Consider the following 21376-nt stretch of genomic DNA (forward strand, 5'->3'; position numbering starts at 1 on the left):
ATTCACAACACACAGCACTGGAAGGAAGAGGGGTTGATGTAGTTAAGTTTCATTGTTTTCTGAATGATTTTCACTTGCATCCGAGATTTGTTTGATTAGCGAACACGGTGAGCATGACGAAGAACATGGTAACAATTCATTGCTTCTACTTGTACAAGATGGCGTTGAAATATGTTTTCAAACCTGATCTGAAGTTCCCCTCCTTTTGACAATTAGTTTGAAATGATTGTGCTATTCATGATGTGCACCAATAACATTTTAATATGTAATGTTAATAGAAAAACATTACTATAATATTAATACTGCCAAGAAACCAAGATCTATGGACCAGAAATAAGTTTATTTAGATACTGTAGAATTATAACAAAATTTAATGAAGTACATCCATCATGCGATAAAGTAATACAAAATATAGAAGTCTGAACCAAAATTCAAAACTGGTTCAAGAGTAAGGTTGACAATATTTCACCAATGGACCAGCAGTACTTGCGGACATAGATTTATGGGTGACTCTTCTCCAAAAAAAACTCCATATACAGAGTGGCCAAATATTAGCTACAAACTACACACTATAATTGGGATTTTTGCGCAAAATAACAAACCCCTCAAGGATTGGGGTTAGAGGTATGTACTCTTCGGTTGCCAACTCAGCTCTTTCTCCGTGTGCTAATAGAACGGGCGTAGTGTGCGTCTGAAATCCTGTGATAGTCTTGGGCTTTCCTGCTTGTCCTACAACATCCACAGCCTGCAACAAAAGTAAGCCAATAGATTTTTAATGATCCGATTCACCTTTAGATACGTAGTCCTATTACATTTCCCCCTTAAACCTGTCTAACATTTCCGTTGCTGACAAAAACGAAGGAATAATAATGTTGTTGGAACATTATCCAAATGTAATTTCTTTAAGTTCTAATCTAAAAGATCGTAATGACTCCTAATTTAATACCTACCATTCAGGCAAATGGTGGGATAGAAAGACAAGATTTGCTATTTTTAAACATTTCATTTGGCAAACATTGAACTTGCAATACACTAAATTGCAAAAACTTGGGATATTGATACTATATAGCTTAACATTCACTACTAAAAACACATATGAAATTAAATTAGATATGAAGGATAGCAGATTGAAATTAACTATAGATGGTGGCACCAGCAATGGCTGCCTCGCCAACAGTCTGTCTGTCCCTTCCTACTTTGTTGTTTGTTTGCATGTGTTAAAGGTATGTTTTAGTGTTCTTCAGCTTGTTTTATGTGTGGGGTGGGGAGGAGTCCTGGGAAACTCTTTCTAATCCCTAACAACGACGGGAATACAATTTTTTTCCGTATTGTATCTCCATCCGCACTGTGGCCTAACATCGAGGAGTTGGCGGCCTTTGCAGGAGACCAACTTCGAGAGTTCCACCGCGGGAGTTAGCGGACTTATCATCACGGAGCTCGCGAACCCTGTCGGGTATAAACTTTGGGGCTCCAACCACGGGAGCCTGCGGACTTTAACATCGCAGAACTCACGGTCTCTGGTTAGAGACCGACTTCAGGAGCTCCAAGCCGCAGGAGCGACGCGGGGGCTTTCACCGCCGGCTGCGGAAGTTTCAATCGCCCTGACTGCGGATGGCTCGACTGCCCCGACCGCGGGAGAATAAAAGAGGAAGATTGGACTTTATTGCCTTCTATCACAGTAAGGAACATGGTGGATGTTTATGTTAATTTTTATGTAGTTGGGTGTCTTGTTGATTTTTTTTTAAAGTATGGCTGTATGGTAATTTGAACTTCACTGTACCTTAATTAGTACATGTGACAATAAACTGACCGTGAAACCTTGATGAATATTTGAATGTCCAAATGTTAAAAGGAATTCTCTTTTGAAAGTAACTCTAACCAACACAAGTACTATATTACAACAAAAAAGAATAAATTAAGGAAATACTTAAGTGTTGCTTCTCTGTCCATTCAACCAAATTCTAGCTTCTGTTGGATATTGCCATCATCAACTCATGCCATATATTTCGCAGTAATGAAGGACTGTATAAATGTTTAAAATTGGAAGATTTTTTGTATGTCTCATCTAGGCTTTTCGAGATTTTTTTACCAATGTTACGGTCCCACACGTATCTTGGCTTCTACTTTCCCAAATGAACACAGATGCAATCGAAGACACAAGATATTTATATGAATAATACAAATTATCTGGACCAATGCACAGGGTCAGCATTCTTGACAAGGGCACAGAACGTAATGCTCTGCAGCATTTGTATTTTTCCTTAAGAGAATCACACCTTTTCTAAGAAAGGGATTCTGAGAAAAATATATATTTAAAAAAAGATGACAGCAGTATCTACATTCATACCTGGCCAACACGGACCGACACCGGCAATGGATGAAGCTCTTCATCGAACGTAACTAACATACGAGGCTGCATTGCAGCAACCAGTCCATAGAGAATATAATGGGACTTCCCAAGAATTACTGTAAATAAAAAAGAATTTTTATTTAAACTTACTAAATTTTCAAACTTTGCAATGTTCCCCAGATTTAAGAATGAACTGATAGTAATTTCAAGGCCACACAAATACCAGAAAATGACAATAACTAACTTCAAATAAAGTCTAGTCTGCCCCATTCAGTTACATTAACATAATCTAGTCTTGCATGATCAATATCATGGAGATCACTATGAACCAGAAATTTAACTGGGCTCGATACATAAATACCACAGCTACAAGGTCAGAAATGAGGTGCTCTGCAGCAAGCACCTGATAAAAACATGTGTTCAGGAGGCACATGTCCGCAGTATGACAGAACACCCTCAATTTGTAGCCCAACAACATTCAGGAAGCTCAATATTATTCAGGACATGCTAGCTCAACTTCCTCACCACTGCCTCAGCACCAGAGAGTCTGAAGAAGGGTCCTGAGCTAAAACGGTACCTATCCATTCCCTCCACAGAGGCCACCTGACCCGCTGAGTTCCTCCACGCTATATTTTGCTTAATTTTAGCATTTGCAGTCTCTTGTGCAGCCCACTTGGTCAGCACCTCATCCAATAATCTAAATATTCGCTACCACCACCACACCTATACTGTGGTTGCAGAGTGTAGTATCTGCAATATCCATTACTTGCTTCTTCAATGCCACAATCCAAACATGTATTCTCTGCCTGGAAGGATAATGGCAACAGATGCATGGAAAAGGCACAATCTACAAGTTAAGCTCAAAGTCACACACCAGAATTATTTAAAATACATATATCATTCCTTCACGGTCACTAGCTCGGATTCTTAGAACCCTCTACGTAACTTAACAGCAATTAAGGACAATTTAAAAACGCAATAGACATGAAAAATACTAGCAATGCCCGTATCCCGTAAATGAATAGAAAGCTTCTTCATACAGAGGGTGATGTGGGAAGTTTGTGTCTTGGACGGGACGCCTGTGACTGTTGCGCTGAGCCCATTGCTGTTTGTCATCTATATCAATGATTTGAATGAGAATGTACAAGTTTGCAGATTACATTAAAGTGGGTGCTTTTGTAGATAGCAAAGATGGTTGTCAAAAATTGCAGCAGGATCTCGATCGGTTGGGGAGGTGGGCTGAGGAATGGTTAATAGAGATAAATAGAGACAAGTGTGAGGTTGCATTTTGGGAAGTCAAACAGGGCAGGACCTTCACAGTGAATAGCAGGGCTCTGGGGAGTGTTGTAGAGCAGAGGGATCTAGGAGTGCAGGTAGATAGTTCCTTGAAAGTGGTGTCACAGGTTGATAAGGTGGTCAAGAAGGCTTTTTGGCACACTGGCCTTCATCAGTCAGAGTACTGAGTTTAGCAGTTGGGAGGTCATGTTAATTGGTGAGGCCACAGAGTACAGTGTTCTGTTTTGGTCACCCTATTACAGGAAAGATGTTGCTAAGATGGAAAGGGCACAGAGAAGATTTACGGGGATGTTGCCAGCACTCAAAGGCCAGAGCTGTAGAGAGGTTGGGCAGGTTAGGACTGTGTTCCTTGGAGTATAAGAGGATGAGGATGATCTTATGGAGGTGTATAAGATCATGAAGGGAATAGATAGGGTGTATGCACAGAGTCTTTTATCCAGAGTAGGGGAATTAACAAGCAGTGGGCATAGGTTTAAGCTGAGAAGGGAAAGATTTAATAGGAATCTGAGGAGCAACACAGAGGATGGTGGGTATATAGAATAAGCTGCTAGAGGAGGTTGCTGAGGTAGAAATTTAGTCTAATTTAGTCAAATACATGAACAGGAAAGGTTTAGAGGGATATGGGCCAAAAGCAGGTGGGACTCGTGTAGATGGGACACCTTGGTCGGTATGGGCAAGCTGGGCCTGTTTCCATGCGATATGACTCTTCGATATTAATTGAATGATATAATCGTGGATATATTCATTCACACACTTACCCTCCTTTCCAAATCTAAATAGTTTTCCCTTTTTTTAAACTGGTGTTTCCTTTTTGTGTGTAAGACTGACTGCAAACCAGTTTAATTATTTTATACAACTATTTCATTTTACAGAACTGAAGCACAAGCACTTTTAACAATGGAACAAGTGTTTTCAAAAACAAAATGATGCTGAAAATACTCAGCAGGTCAGGCAGAAACTTTGGGTAAAGAAAATAATGAAAGCCCATTGGACTTGAAATTCCCAATAATTATTTACTATCAGAATTTGCAATGATACCAGAAATCTATGATTTATTTTATATTTTCACATCAGTTTGCATTTTTACTGCTTTAGCTGTTGTAGCCTTGTACTGTCCCCTCTTCATATTTAATCTCATCTTTCCAGAGAGCTTCCCTTTTGTTCTGCCCTCCTGCCTTTCTCGTTCGTTAAAATGTATACACTTTTAGCTATAATTAAAAAGGACATTCGGTAAGTACTCAGGTCAGGCAGCATCTCGAGAGAGAAACATGTTTCAGGACAATCATCCTTAATCGGAACACCAGTTTATTGCTGTTCTCCTGCAGCTGCATTATTTTAAATTATCTTCAATTATTCTCAGTTCTGAGGACAGGAAAGCGATTACTTTTCTCTCCCTAGATGTTGGTTGTTTCAGATTTCCAGCATCTGAATTACCTAGTTTTCTGAATAAGTGCCTTTGCTTAGTTGCAAAAAGCAATACACTAGGTACTAATCCTTACATTTTCAGGTGCTTAAACTTTATCCAAGCTTAATGTGATTACTCTGATTTTAATAGTCCTTAAGTTCTGGTAGCATGTGTAGCAAAATAATTTCTCACTATAATTGGGGAACTGTTTATAATGTTATTATAGATTCTTGGCGAGCTTGTTGCAATAGTTAGAAAGATTGAAAAATAAACTAAAAGCAAAGCACTACAGATATGAGAAATCTGAAATAGAGCCAGAAAATCTTGGAAACAAACAGGATCTATGGAGAGAATATAAGTACTGTCAAATTTTTAAATCAGAAACTTGAAACATAAATGTTTCTCTCTCCAACTTGGAGTACTTCCAGTATTTGCTTATAAATAGAATTGTTGATGGAATTTGTCTGACATCATCATAATTTGTCTTGCATGGACTATTCTTATTTAACACAATGTCCCTAAAAGAATCCTCGTTTAGAAATATCTTATATTTGTTAACTATTGACAGATTCTAGGACCTCTAAAGGTATAGTATGACATTACAAATCATTAATGATATACCAAGTACCAGCAGCACAAAATTTCTACACTTTCCACTTCACTTTCATTATTTTAGTTCTCTTCTGAATTCTAAAAAACTGAAGCAATTGTCAGTCTGGGTTGCAAATCAAATTACTTAGAAGTAATGGCGCAGTGGTGGTGTTGATGCCTTATAGCGCCAGAGACCCGGATTTGATCCCGACTACGGGCGCAGTCTGTACTGAATTAGTACGTTCTCCCTGTGATGGCATGGTTTTTCTCTGGTGCTCTGGTTTCCTCCCATACTCCAAAGACATATAGGTTTGTAGGTTGTGTACGAAGGAACTGCAGATGCTGGATTACATCGAAGAGTGACGCAAAATGCTGGAGCAACTCAGCGAGTCAGGCAGCATCTCTGGAGAAAAGGGAATAGGTAACGTTTCGGGTTGAGACCCTTCTTCAGACTGTCTGAGGAGAGAGAAACTACGAGGTATGAAAAGGTATAATGAACAAATTAATGAAAGGTATGACAAGAACAAATCAAAGCCGGCACTGATGATCAAGGAAAGGTGGAGCCCACAATGGTCTTTTGTTGGCTGTGGAAAAGGTGATAACGAGGGAATACGAACAGTGCTTAGTTTCACTGTTCGTGTCCCTTTGTTATCACCATCGGTGGCTTTGATTTGTTTTTTTATACATCTTTCATTCATTTGTTCTTTGAACCTTTGAATACCTCTAGTTTCCCTTTCCCCTGACAGTCTACAGAAGGGTCTCGACCTGAAAGGTCACCTATTCCTGTTCATCAGAGATGCTGTCTGACACAATGAGTTACTCCAGCATTTTGTGCCTATTTCCAGGTTTGTTAATAAAATGGCTTTGGTAAAATTGTAAATTATCCCTAGTGCATAGGATAGTGCTATTATATGAGATGGTCGCTGGTCGGTGCGGATTCTGAGGGCTGAAGGACCTGTTTCCATAATGTATCTCTAAAGGTTAAAAGCCTAAAGTAAAACTTTTCACCAAATTTCCCCACCCTGGCTCAAAGTTAGTCAACTGTCTGCTTCCACTGTAAAGTAACAAAAGGGCTGCAGTTTAGTATAATATCATGCTGAACCATGTGCAGATAGCCCAAAATTACTTCCTCATGGGAAATTAAACAAACGTACAAATCATTAATCTACAGAAACTCTAGCTGTTAGTAATACGGAATGATGTAAATATATTATTGGTAATAGAAAGTATTATTTTCATTAAGTGTGGTGACTGAAATTAATACAATATTTTTTATTATAAGAAATTTTTAAAACAATCGCCTCACTAATTAATGATGATATCTATCAGGTGAAAACTGAAAGGAGGAATCTGCATCTTTTCAATTCCCCAGCCAGAGCACTCTGCACTCTGAATACAAGTACACTTACAAACTGAGGTTTCTGGATAGTAGAGGAATCAGATAAGGGGACAGGAAGAGAAATTCAGTTGATGCCAAAGAATGGAACAAACATAATTTCATTAAATGGCCCATGCCTGCTTCTATTTCAGCAAAATGTCACAGTGAGTTATTTTAGTAGTTGGACCCCTGGCTTCAAAATATCCAGCATTTAGAGGTATTGTTTTATTTAAAGATTTTAAAAGGAAAGGGTTAGCTTTAAAAGGCTTTCTAAGTGTGTAACTCAGACCCAATTTCAACTTCATAGTGCTCCAATTTTACATTCTTTCAATTCTCAGACATCAGAAGATTAGTAATAATTCTGTTAACTACAAGTTATGGAGCTTTACTGAGTAATGTGAAAACTTACTGTTCTTCACATCAAGGAAAGAGACCAGTACAGTGAGAAGACCAGCCACTGCTACTTGGCTCATCAGTTGCCGGTCACTGTGGTATGGACACAGTGTGAGTGTTCCCTTTCCAAGATGAGTCAAACCCTAGTCACAGGAACACAAAACAACATTTTAAATTATTTTAACATCAAAATGCTAAAGATGAACCAGTACAGCAATGACAATGAATCCAATTTCAGCTCTAGCCCCACCAGGCATGTGTCTTTTTTTAAATGCCCATGAATGTAGTGCGGTATCACTGTCATGAATTACACTGGCTTTCAAGTGGACAAGATGGCTACTGCCACTTTTTCCTTCTAGTGAAACAAGTTCCTCCACCTAGTGCTCCAAGTAAGAATTGATCAAATGATCGCAGTTTGAAATAAAGACCCTAATTTAATGTCCCGGTATTAATTTAATGTCAGACATATTGCCCAAGACAATGTGGGAAAGAATACTCTCTCTGGCAATGATGGTGCATCACTGCCCAGAAAACACATTTTGTAGTTTAACCATTTTGTAAAAAATAAAGCACTATTCTACAAATTAACATTTTAATTTACTCCAACACAAATCTATGGATTTTCACCTGACCACTTCAAGCAAAACTCTCCTTTCTTGAAGGTACAAAAATTATTTTCCTAGTGTACCATTTCACGTGTATAAAGCTTCTGCTGTTATGAACTATTATTCATCTGAGGCGTGTCGATGAGCTTGGACAGTGATTCCTTCAAATTTCATAAAGCAGAGTGCACCAATTGATATAGAGTCCCAAAACTTGACCTTAGAGGGGAATAGTAACTGAATTGATGAGCACCACAATATTTAAAAACTAAATATATCTTGCCATTGATTATAGATTAAAATGTGTAAATTGGTTGATACACAAATTAATTGAGCTGCAAATCAACAGGTAGATTTCAATGTCACTTTAAATCATTCACCACCTTCATTTATAAGCAATTATGAATTACTGACATGAGAACCAGGCACCCACCTGTGCTATTCTAACCATGAAAAGATTATTTGGATCCTTCGCATGGTACTGTGCTAATTGTCTCAGCATGGCAGCCAACCTGGCATTGTTAGTACCTTAAATAGAAAGATAGTCAGGGCAGCAAAATGTACCAAATATAGTAATTCAAAACATTTATACCAGAAATTTTTACAAATCTAAATCACCCATCCTGACAGTGATCTTGAGGTAGCAAAGCTCACCAAAGAAAGCTTGTATATACTGAAACTCACAAACTGAAATGAGGTTTTTGAAGTTGACACTAAATAATTCTAAAGGAATGGCAACATTAGGTTCAGATATAGTTTGGATCAAGATATTCAAAGCTTCAACAAGTCAAAATAAAAAAAGGGAGATAGTTTTTGATGGTTTTAAATAAATAATATTACAATTTAACAGCAGAAATTATCTGTTATTTAAAGCCCGCTCATAGAAAGGAGATATAAAGGAGTAGTTCCATTAGATCACTAATGTAAACTGTTTCCAGGATCAGTCATGCTTGCAGTACTACTCAGCATTCACAACTACTAAAAGGGGACACTGATATTCTGGAAAGGCATCTGGGCAAACAACTTAACTCTATTACAACACGTTACGTATGACCCACCACATATGGATCGCACAAGATATGAAATGCAAGTCAAATTAAAATTGAATGTCGGGGAAAGATTTGAGGAGTGCCTGTATTAACAGTGGCTATGAATTTTGAAAACATCACTTATTTCTATATAAGGCTCTAAACTACAACATTCGAATCCTCAGGTCTCAAAATTAGTTGGAGTCCCAAAATGAACAAATAAAGGACATATATCCCACTCAGGATTAAAGAACCGTCCACAAGGCAAAGTGCACAATGCATTAAGAAGAAGATGGCCACCTTAAGGTTTCAACTAATGGGAAAAACATATTACAGTGCAGCACAGGTACAGGTCTTTCAGCCCACAATGTTTGTGCTGCACATGAAAAATTGCTTTCCCCTGCATGCACGTGATCTATAATCCTCTATTCCCCACATATCTATGTGCCTATCTAAACGCCTTTTACAAACGCCTTTTATAGAGTAAAAAGATGCAAGAAAGGAAATTGGACCGCTGGAAAACGACGTTGGAGAAGTAGTAATGTGGAACATTGAAATGGTGGTTGAACTGAACGAGTTTGGTCTTGCATTGGTCTTCACAGTGGAAGACACCAATGTGCCAGAAATTCAAGTGAATGAGGGAGCGGAAGCGAGCGCAGTCACGATTACAGAGGAGAAGGTGTTTGGAAACGGTCTAAAGGTGGCTAAATCACCTGGACCAGATGTTTTGAAATATATAGCTGCAGAGATTGTGGAGGTATTAGTAGTGATCTTTCAAGAATCACAAGAATCAGGCATGGCTTCAGAGCATTGAAAAATCACAATTGTGACTCCAACGATTAAGGAGCAAGTGAGGCAAAAGAAAGAAAATTATAAGCCAGTTAGTCTGACTTCAGTGGTTGGTAAGATTTTAGACTATTATTATCGGGGTACTTGGAAACACATGTTAAAATAGGCTAAATTCAGCATGGTTTTGTTAAGAGGAGATCTTGCCCTGCTGGGAGTGTTTTTTGAGGAAGTAACAAGCAGGATAGACAAAGGAGAGTTGGTGTACGTTGTTTACTTGAATTTTCAGAAGGTCTTTGACATGAGGCTGCGAAACAGGATGGAGCCCATGATATTAGAGGCAAGATAGTAGCATGGTTAGAAGATTGGCTGATTGGCGGAAGGAAAGATTAGGAATTAAGGGGCCTTTTCTGGTTGGCTGTTAGTGACTAGTGGTGTTCCGTACCGCTGACTAGTTGGGTCTGCTACTTTTCACATTATATGTTAATGATCAGGATGAGGGAATTGATGGCTTTGTAATCAAGTTTTGGGATGATATGAAGATAGGTGGAGGGGCAAGTAGGGTTGAGGAAACAGGGTGATTGCAGAAGTATTTCGACAGGTTGGGAAAGTGGACAAAAGTGGCAAATGAAATGCTGCGTAGCAAAGTGTACAGTCATGCACTTTGGTAGATGGAATAAAGGCGTAGACTACTTTCTAAATCGGGAGACTTTTCAGAAATTGGAGGTGCAAAGGGACTTGGGAGTGCTGGTGCAGAATTCCCAAAAGGTTAATTTGCAGGTTAAGCTAGCGCTAAGGAAGGCAAATGCAATGTTAGCATTTACTTCAAGGGGACTAGAATAGAAAAGCAAGGATGTAATGCTGAGGCTTTATCACATGAGATCACATTTGGAATATTGTGAGCAGTTTTGAGCCCCATATCTGAGGATGGATGCGCTGGCTTTGGAGAGGGTCCAGAGGAGGTTTCCAAGAATGAAACTGGGGATGATTGGGTTAATGTATGATGAGTGTTTGATGGCACTCGGCCTGTACTCACTGGAAATTAGAAGGATAAGGAGACGGAAACCATTGACAACTAGCGAATAATGAAAGGCCTAGAAATAGTGGATGTGGAAAGGGCGTTTCCAGTAATGAGAGAGCCCAAGATCAGAGGGCACAGCCTCAGAATGAAAGAAAGTACATTTAGAAAGGAGATGAGGAGGAATTTCTTTAGCCAGAGGGTGGTGAATCTGTGGAATTCATTGTCACAGATGTCTGTGGAGGCCAAGAGTATTATAAAGGCAGAGAATGGTAGGTTCTGGATTAGGAAGGGCATCAAAGGTTATGGGAGAAGGCAGGAGAGTGGGATTGAGAGGGAAAAATATTGAAGACATGGTTGATTGGTGGAATGGCTGAAAGGCCTATTTCTACTCCCACGTCTTATGATCTAAATGTCACCAATGTATCTGCCTCCATCCCTAGCAGCACATTCCAGGCACTCAATGGTCACTGTGAAATACCTGTTCCACAAAACCCTTTTAAACTTTAATAAAAAACACATGGTGCTGAAGTAACATTAGTGGGTCAGACAGGATCTCTAGAAGACACGGATAGACAATGTTTCGAGTCGGGACCCTTCTTCAGACCGATTGTACAAGTAGGGAGAAAGCTAGTAAAGGTGGGGGTGGGACAACGCCTGGCACGTGCTAGGTGAGGAGGATCTTTGATTGGCAAATGGGTGGACAAAGTCTGGAGATATAAAGCGTATGGGGAGGGAAGGCAGGATAGTAGATGACGGGGTGGGGCGGCATAGTGTTACCTACATTTGGATTACAGTGCATTCAGAAAGTATTCAGACCCCTTCACTTCTTCCACATTTTGTTAAATTACAGCCTTATTCTAAAATTGATTAATCTACACACAATACCCCATAATGAAAAAGCAAAAACAGGTGTTTAGAAAATTTTGCAAAGTAATTAAAACCAAATAACTGAAACATCATATTTACATAGATATTCAGACCCTTTACTCAATACTTTGTTGAGGCACCTTTGGCAGTGATTACAGCCTCAAGTCTTCTTGGGTATGACGCTACAAGCTTGGCACACCTGTATTTGGGTAATATCTCCCATTCTTCTCTGCAGATCCTCTCAAGCTCTGTCAGGGTGGATGTGGAGCGTCGATGCACAGCCATTTTCAGGCCCCTCCAGAGATGTTCGATCGGATTCAAGTCCGGGCTCTGGATGGGCCACTCAAGGCCATTCACAGACTTGTCACAAAGCCACTCCTGCGTTGTCTTGGCTGTGTGCTTAGGGTCGTTGTCCTGTTGGAAGGTGAACCTCCGCCCCAGTCTGAGGTCCAGAACGCTCTGGAGCAGGTTTTCATCAAGGATCTCTCTGTACTTTGCTCCGTTCATCTTTCTCACAATCCTGACTAGTCTCCCAGTTCCTGCCGCTGTAAAACATCCCCACAGCATGATGCTGCCACCACCATGCTTCACCGTAGGTATGGTATTGGCCAGGTGATGAGCGGTGGCATTCAGGCCAAAGAGTTCAATCTTGGTTTCATCAGACCAGAGAATCTTATTTTTCTTGGTCTGAGAGTCCTTTAGGTGCCTTTTGGCAAACTCCAAGTGGGCTGTCATGTGCCTTTTACTGAAGAGTGGCTTCCGTCTGGCCACTTTACCATAAATGCCTGATCCGTACAGAAGTTTCTCCCATCTCAACAGAAGAACTCTGTCAGAGTGACCATCGGGTTCTTGGTCACATCCCTGACCTAGGCCCTTCTCCCCCGATTGCTCAGTTTGGCCGGGCGGCCAGCTCTATGAAGAGTCCTGGTGGTTCCAAAGTTTTCCATTTAAGAATGACGGAGGCCACTGTGCTCTTCTGGACCTGCAATGCTGCAGAAATAGTTTTATACCCGTCCCCAGATCTGTGTCTCGGTACAATCCTGTCTCATAGGTTTACGGACAATTCCTTTGTCTTCATGGCTTGGTTTTTGCTCTGACATGCACTGTCAACTGTGGGACCTTATATAGGCAGGTGTGTGCCTTTCCAAATTATGTCCAATTAATTTAATTGACCATTGATGGACTCCAATCAAGTTGAAGAAACATCTCAAGGATAATCAATGGAGATAGGACGAACCCAAGCTCAATTGTGAGCGTCTTAGCAACGGGTCTGAATATTTATGTAAATGTGATATTTCAGTCATTTCTTTTTAATTAATTTGCAAAAATTTCAAAACATCTGTTTTCACTTTTTTATTATGGGGTATTGTGATAAAAAAAAGAATTGAATCCATTTTAAAATAAGGCTGTAACGTAACAAAATGTGGAAAAAGTGAAGGGGTCTGAATACTTTTTGAATGAACTATCTTTAATATTATCTGCCAGAGCTCTCTCCTGCCCCCCTTTTTGCCTTCCTGATTTCCTTCTTTAGCTTGCTCCTCAGTTCCCAAAACTCGTCCATACGATTCACTTGATCCCAGCTGCCTATACCTGTCTCAAGCTTCTTCCCTATTCTTGACCAGGCTAAATTTTGCTCTTCATCCAAGCTACCTTACGCCCACCTACCCCGGCCTTCATTCTAAAAGGAACATTGCATGTCCTCAACTCTTGTCAGCAGACTTTTAAAAGCATCCCACTTTCCAGACGTCCCTTTCCCTGCTCCTGCTCCAAACAACTTGAGCGAGTTCCAAAGTTGGCCATGCCCCAACTCACAGGCCCACCTTGTCTTTATCTACAAGTATCTTAAAGCTAATAGAACAGTGGTCATTGGTCCCATCCATGAGCACATCAACCACTTTCCATTCCCAATTTCCTAAGACTAGATCAAGCATTGCCCTCTCCAGTGTAGGGGCCTCGACATATTGCCCGAGGAAACTTTCTTGAACACATCTGATAAATTCTGCCACGTCTAAACCTTTTGCACTATGACAGTTCCAGTCAATATTGGGGAAAGTTAAAATCCTCTACTATGACAACATTAATCCTGCAGCTGCCGGTCATCTCCTGGCTTATTTGCTCATCTTATTCACATTGACTAATTAAGAGCCTGTAGTACACTCCCAACAAGGTGATCATCCCCTTTTTATTTCTCAGCTCCACCCATACAGCCTCCATGGACGAACCATCAGTGAAGTCATCTCGGATTATTGCTGTGGTATTCTTCTTAAACAATAAAGTAACACTACCTCCTCTTTTACCCCCCCCCCCCCCCCTCTATTTCTCCTGCAGCATCTGTACCCTGGAACATGAAGCTGCCAGTCCTGTTCCTCTATGAACCAAGTTTCTGTAATGTCCAAAGCATCCCAGTCGCACATACCTACCCTCTCCCAGACTTGATCTGCCTTACCTGTCAGAGCTCTTGCATTAACGCAAGTCCAATTTAAACCAACATTCCTTCCTCACTGCCTGCAATACTCCTGCCTAATCTGTCCAATGAACTTTCTTTCATCACCATTCATACAAAGTTCTATCCTCTCACCTGCCTTGGTCCCCCATCCCCTCCCTCTCCAGCCAATCTAGTTTAGATAGTATAGAACCAGATAATAAGCATACATTCTTTTTAGAACATTGATAGTATAGAATCAGATTTTCACTCACATAAATTATTCTGCTCATCTCAACACATAAGCATGCAGTTTTGTGATATAGCAGTTTACCATTAAGCTATCTGAAGTCATACATGGCATATTCCTACTATTTCCACCAATGAACTGTTTTAGTTGTAGCAACATTATTGTAAATTACTTACCACTTCCAACCATTCCCATTGCAAAGATAGAATTATGAGAAACCTCTGCATCAGCGTCATGAGAGAACTTGCTCAGAGTATCCAGTATACTCAACCGTGGATTAGAGACGGAAATCAATGCAAGCGCCAATGGTACAGCACGTCTTAAAGTAGGTTCGCCATACCGTAACTACAGATAAACAGTGTCAGAAAAACATACACAATTATTGTGCTTTGTCCAGTTTTAGCATTAACTTACTTTACAATTATGGTGGCTTACTATAAGTATAGTTCATATAGTTAAATATATTAACCAAGTTACTTGGAGGCAGATGAGATTAATTTGGCATCATGTTCACACAACATTGTAGGCTGAAGGGTCTAGTCCTGAGGTATGTACACAATAATTCAAATTCAGCCTAATCAAGTTTTATAAAGCTGCAATGAGCAGTGTGCAAGAGATGGGAATATAGTGACAAAAGACACAGAATGCTGGAGTATCGCAGCAATACAGGCAGCATCTCTGGAAAGAAGGAATGGGTGACGTTTCGGGTCGAGACCCTTCTTCAGACTGATGTCAGGGGAGGGGGCGGGACAAAGATAGAATGTAGTTGGAGACAGTACGATTGGTGGGAGAACTGGGAAGTGATGGAGAGAGAAAACAAGAGCTATCTAAAATTAGATAAGTCAATGTTCATATTGCTGGGATGTAAACTACCCAAGCGAAATATGAGGTGCTGTTCCTCCAATTTGCGCTGGGCCTCACTCTGACAATGGAGGAGGCCCAGGACAGAAAGGTCAGATTGGGAATGGGAGGGGGGTTGAAGTGCTGAGCTACCGGGAGATCAGGTAGGTTAAGACGGACTGAGCGGAGGTGTTCAGCGAAACGATCGCCAAGCCTGCGCTTGGTCTCGCCGATGTAGAGACGTTGACACCTGGAATAGCAGATACAGTAGATGAGATTGGAGGAGGTGCAAGTGAACCTCTGCCTCACTTGGAAAGACGGTTTGGGTTCTTGGATGGAGTCGAGGGGGGAGGTAAAGGGACAGGTGTTGCGTCTCCTGCAGTTGCAGGGAAAAGTACCTGGGGAAGGGTTGGTTTGGGTGGGAAAGGACGAGTTGACCAGGGAGTATCGGAGGGAACGGTCTCTGCGGAAAGCAGAAAGGGGTGGAGATGGGAAGATGTGGACAGTAGTGGGATCCTGTTGGAGGTGGTGAAAATGTTGGAGGATTATATGCTGTATGGGGTGGAAGGTGAGGACAAGGGGGACTCTGTCCTTGTTATGAATGGGGGGAGGGGGAGTAAGAGCGGAGCTGCCGGATATCGAGGAGACCCCAGTGAGAACCTCGTCTATAATGGAAGAGGGGAACCCCCGTTTCCTAATGAATGAAGACATCTCCGATGCCCTGGTATGGAACACCTCATCCTGGGCGCAGATGCGGCTTAGACGGAGGAATTGGGAGTAGGGGATAGTCTTTACAGGAAGCAGGGTGGGAAGAAGTGTAGTCAAGATATCCATGGGAGTCAGTAGGTTTGTAGCAGATATCAGTCAATAGTCTGTTTCCTGGAAATCCTTGTCCGCTTTCAAGATAGTGTTATATTTATATTAAATAACAATAGTGCAGGAAAATAATATTTTGGATATTAAAATGTTTGGAAAGTTCTGAAAAGTGTCAGATCATTTGTGAGGAACCAAACATGAATCTTGAACCATTATTCAAATTGGCTGCATAGTACTGATCTTCCGTCAGGGATGGGAAAGGCAAAATCAACATTTAAAGAGCATTTGAACAGGGGTGGGATACCTGTGTAGGAAGGAACTGCAGATGCTGGTTTAAACCAAAGATAAGACAAAATGCTGCAGTAAATCAGCATGACAGGCAGCATCTCTGGATAGAAGGAATGGGTGACATTTCGGTTCGACACCCTTCTTCAGACTAAATGTTTGCGGCTCCAACCAATTGTAAAACTCAGCTCTGCGAGTTTTACTCCCCCAATGGAGGACCAGTGTTTTTTTTGACCAGCAATTAATTGAGCGAGAGTGTCTGAATTCCATCTTCATTCATGAAACCTGGTTCTGCTAGTCAGTTATAATAGTAAAAGAGCAAGCCCATGACTTTTGATTAGTAAGGGCGTCTGGGGTTATGGGGTTGAAGGCAGGAGAATGGAGTTGAGAGGGAAAAATAGATCAGCCATGATTGAATGGCAGAGTAGACTTGATGGGCCAAATGGCGTAGTCCTGGAATTTGTTAAAATACCACCTGTCTCAACAATTAAGGCAACAAGCCTTAGAACAACTATGAAATTCCATTCGATAATTGATGGAGTGTTTCTCCATATCTCTCCTCATTAATTAAGACTTAAGATACGGTTTTAAAACAACATTTTCAAAATGAAAGGTAAAATTCTAAATCTGCATTTATTAAATTTAGCATTGAACTTACGAGGTGTCCAAATGTGCGCAAAGCCATTTCTGCTCCAATCTCTTCGCCCATGGCAATTAAAGCAATACCAAGTACTGCTACCCCCTTAAAAAAAATAATTACAAAACATTTGTACATGTTACAATGTAGCTCTTCAAATGTAATCTACCTGCATAATTTCTAAATACATTTTTCATGTAATTATTATTATTATTATTATTATTATATGCAATCAAATCTAAAAATTATTTAAAATGAACCTTAATTAGTACCAATAAATATATTCATTTTTGATACATATATTCCTGAACTAGTTTTAAATTGGAAATGCATCATTTACAGCTGTAATTCCAATCCTAGCTGCTAATGAACTGCAAGAGCTGCTTAAGACATTTCTTTATCTGTTGCATGAGGTTGTCTCGCATTTCAGGTCAACTCATAGGGTAAAAAAACGCAAAAAGATTCTTAAAAATTAACCACAAATCAATTGGCAAATTTTCCAGTCATCAACTTCACCAAAAATAAAACGACCCATTTCATTCATAAAGAACTTTTGAATAAATAGTTAAAAACAAACGTGCCTATTCCAATATAAGTAGTTAACATCTCATCCTATCTCCACATTACCCAAATTCTATGTTTAAAAAAAATGAACTAAAATGGAAACATTTAGCAATTTTCAATTTCAACACAATGGTTGACTTTCATGGTAGAATTACATCATCCAATGGCAATATTAACCATAAGATACTGATTACAGCAACATTTCCAATTAAATTGCTTTTATGCGAATTAGCACACACATAATACCTGATGTGCTCCCATATCTGCAGCATTTTCTTTTTTATCCTTATCTTTGTCTTTCTTTTTGTCTTTATCATCATCTTTCTCCTTTATATCAAAATGCTCGCTGCAAATGTGAAGTAACTGCTGGACTTTCAGTACATTACCAGAACCTGTGAGTGCAGCAAGGGAAATTCATAATATGACCACAAATTGTTTTGAAAACAGCTTTTAAATTTCCTCCCCTACTGTAATCTTCCTACATGCATCTTTTTTTTACAACATAGCAGGCATGCGGTGCTTAGCTTTGGTTGATTGTCAAGAATTCTTAAGCTTAAGTATGGGGTTGGGTAACTCAGTCAATATTGAAGATTACGTTATTGTAAGTGTAACAGTGGGTGCATAATCATCTGCAGTATGCACCAGTAAGTAATTTTTCTTTTTGAAACAAATGGTACTGAATTTAGCTTGTCAATACTGCCCATCTGGTATTACTGGGTTATTAGTGTCATGTGCATAATAATACAGTGAATACCACACACAAGTACAATCAAGCCATTCACAAGTACAACAGGTAATGAAAGGAGAAAAATACATGAGTGCAGGATATAGTGTCACATCTCCACAGTATGACTAGTAAGATTAGTAAGTAGGGATTAGTAAGTATGCAGATGATGCTAAGATAGGTGGTGTTGTGGATAATGAAGTAGATTTTCAAAGTCTACAGAGAGATTTAGACCATTTGGAAGAGTGGGCTGAAAGATGGCAGATGGAGTTTAATGCTGATAAGTGTGAGGTGCTACATCTTGGCAGGACAAATCAAAATAGGACGTACATGGTAAATGGTAGCGAATTGAGGAATGCAGTTGAACAGAGGGATCTAGGAATAACTGTGCATAGTTCCCTGAAGGTGGAACCTCATGTAGATAGGATGGTAATGAAAGCTTTTGGTGTGCTGGCCTTTATAAATCAGAGCATTGAGCATAGAAGTTGGGATGTAATATTAAAATTGGACAAGGCATTGGTGAGGTCAATTCTGGAGTATGGTGTACAATTTTGGTCGCCAAATTATAGGAAAGATGTCAACAAAATAGAGAGAGTACAGAGGTGATTTACTAGAATGTTGCCTGGGTTTCAGCACCTAAATTAGAGAAAGGTTGAACAAGATAGGTCTTTATTTTTTGGAGCGCAGAAGGTTAAGGGGGGACTAGATAGAGGTCTTTAAAATGAGGAGAGGGATAGACAGAGTTGACGTGGATAAGCTTTTTCCATTGAGAGTAGGGTAGATTCAAACAAGAGGACATGATTTGAGAATTAAGGGACAAAAGTTTAGGGGTAACATGAGGAGGAACTTCTTTACTCAGAGAGTGGTAGCTGTGTGGAATGAGCTTCCAGTGGAAGTGGTGGAGGCAGGTTCGATTTTATTATTTAAAAATAAATTGGATAGGTATATGGACGGGAAAGGAATGGATGGTTATGATCTGAGTGCAGGTAGTTGGACTAGGTGAGAGTAAGTGTTCGGCACGGACTAGAAGGGCCGAGATGGCCTGTTTCTGTGCTGTAATTGTTATATGGTTATATGACAACTAGAGAGAAACGTGCAGCTAACAAAAAAATGCAACAGCTGCAACGTAATAGGTTGGGAGATCAGGGCTACATCCTTAGCTAACAAGAGGGCTGTTCAGTAGTCTAACACAAGGGTGGCACAGCAGTAGAGTTGCTGCCTTACAGCGAGCGCAGCGCCGGAGACCCGTGTTTGATCCCAACTACGGATGCTGTCTGGACGGAATTTGTACGTTCTCCTCGTGACCTCCGTGGGTTTTCCCCGAGATCATACCCACACTCCAAAGACGTTCAGGTATGTAGGATAGTGTTAATATGCAGGGATCACTGGTCAGCGCGGACACGGTGGGCCGAAGGGCCTGTTTCCACGCTGCATCTCAAAAATAAACTATAAACTAAACCAGGATGGAGGCTGTTCCTAAATCTGGTGGTGCATGCTTTCAAGCTTTTGTATCTTCTGCCGGACAGGAGAGGGGAGAAGAGGGAATGACCGAGGTATGAATGGTCCTTGATTAATTCCGCTGCTTTATTTAGGCAGCATGAGGTTGAAGGCGATGCAGGCTGGTTTGTGTGATGGACTAGGCCACATCCACAAACTGTGGATTGGGCAGAGCTGTTGCCTGGCAGCAGAGTAGGAATGTGGGTTACCACTGTTGGATTCTTGCCTTGCTGGTTCAATATTCTACAAGCAGAAAGTTGGCTAGCACCCAACACTTAAACATTAGAGATGGTGGTGATGGTAAGGCACAAAACTATACTTTCCTACATTAGCCTATACTTTCTGACCCAGGGTATTAACTGGAAGGCTTCAATGGGAAATGTGGGTTATCATTCCCAGGGTAGTAGTCGATATTTAACTGTGGCTATTGGATGAGCAAGGAGGTCTTGATGCGATCACCTCCGCTCCGTCTCTTTAGGCCCAAAGCCTTGTCGGTCGATGGGACCGGGAGCCCACCCAAACGCACGTTGGCCGACGGGTCTGGGAATCCACCCGAAGGCTCGTCGGTTGGCAGGACCGCTGGGCGCTGGAGACATCGGATGCGAAGTGCAATGATTGGTAGTAGGGCGAACCGTGGTAATGCCTCCAGCGTCTTCTGCAGGTTGGCCCCCGGGAGACAGAGATGGCCGGGTGAGGAGAGGGACATTGGTTCGCTGGAACGGCTCCATTATATCCAGCGTGCAGGCCAACCGCCCTTTGAATAATGGCACCAAAAATGCTGGTGCCAGCATGTGTAATGTGTGCAAAGAGAATTTCACTAGGTAGTTGCACATGTGACAAATAAAACACCACTGAATTATAGAGCCTTGACTTTAGCGGGATCATTGTGGATTACAATCTTTCTTTCCATGAGTAAAAGGATGCAAGTTGCTTGATCCTTTTTGGAACTAAAATGGATTGTTTGCATCTTGCACAAGGAAGGAGTTCCAATCCAGGAAGACCTGCTGATATTACGAGTGAGTCAGCATAGTTAATCCAGCCTAGTGCCTCGACAATAATGACAGTGTTTGGGTGAATCCTGCAAGAATGCAGTTAATTACACTAACAATTAAATAAACAGGATTGATATGCAAGGAAACCTCAATTTTATAATGCTATAAGGAAGTTAGTACTGCAAAATTACAAAAAGTAACACAAAGAAAAAACACAAATGCAGAAAGTCCAATTGAGGCACATGATGCTTGATCAACTTTTTAAAAGGGCAAAGATCTGTTCATGGTACAACACAAGGTTAGAGTTGTAAAAACATACTAAATAAGTTTATTCTATTCTTGCTAAATGAATCTATATTCTGCCTAAAAACATTGAAAATACATTAACCAAGAACAGACTTCAATTTAAAAGATTGTCATAAAACATAAAATTGGTTGCATTTGTCACCAAACTAACCTGCATATGCACAGACATCAACCAGCGTATTGGCAAAGCTACGGAAAGGCTCGGAAACCACCTCTAGGGCAGCTAAAATGGCCTCAATGGCCTCTCCTTTTCCTATGAACACAAATATATAACATCAACTTTCTTCAGAAGGATGGCTTTACTTTGAAGACTATTTCTATGTGTA

General features: G+C 40.5%; 1 protein-coding gene across 1 annotated transcript in view; it reads right to left on the minus strand.

Annotated features, from left to right (window-relative positions):
• Window positions 1–321: 321 nt before the first annotated feature.
• The window catches only part of psmd2 (proteasome 26S subunit ubiquitin receptor, non-ATPase 2), a 77479-nt gene continuing 56424 nt past the window's right edge, over window positions 322–21376 (minus strand). Inside the window, exons 14-21 of the mRNA XM_033032196.1 lie at window positions 21202–21303; window positions 17778–17923; window positions 16989–17072; window positions 14566–14734; window positions 8449–8543; window positions 7430–7556; window positions 2348–2466; window positions 322–745 (exon numbers count right to left, since the gene is read on the minus strand). Coding sequence (XP_032888087.1) covers window positions 563–745; window positions 2348–2466; window positions 7430–7556; window positions 8449–8543; window positions 14566–14734; window positions 16989–17072; window positions 17778–17923; window positions 21202–21303 — 1025 coding nt within the window. The 3' untranslated portion in view covers window positions 322–562. The remainder of the gene's footprint in view (window positions 746–2347; window positions 2467–7429; window positions 7557–8448; window positions 8544–14565; window positions 14735–16988; window positions 17073–17777; window positions 17924–21201; window positions 21304–21376) is intronic.

This window comes from Amblyraja radiata, chromosome 13 (assembly GCF_010909765.2).
Source record: "Amblyraja radiata isolate CabotCenter1 chromosome 13, sAmbRad1.1.pri, whole genome shotgun sequence".
NCBI lineage: Eukaryota > Metazoa > Chordata > Chondrichthyes > Rajiformes > Rajidae > Amblyraja > Amblyraja radiata.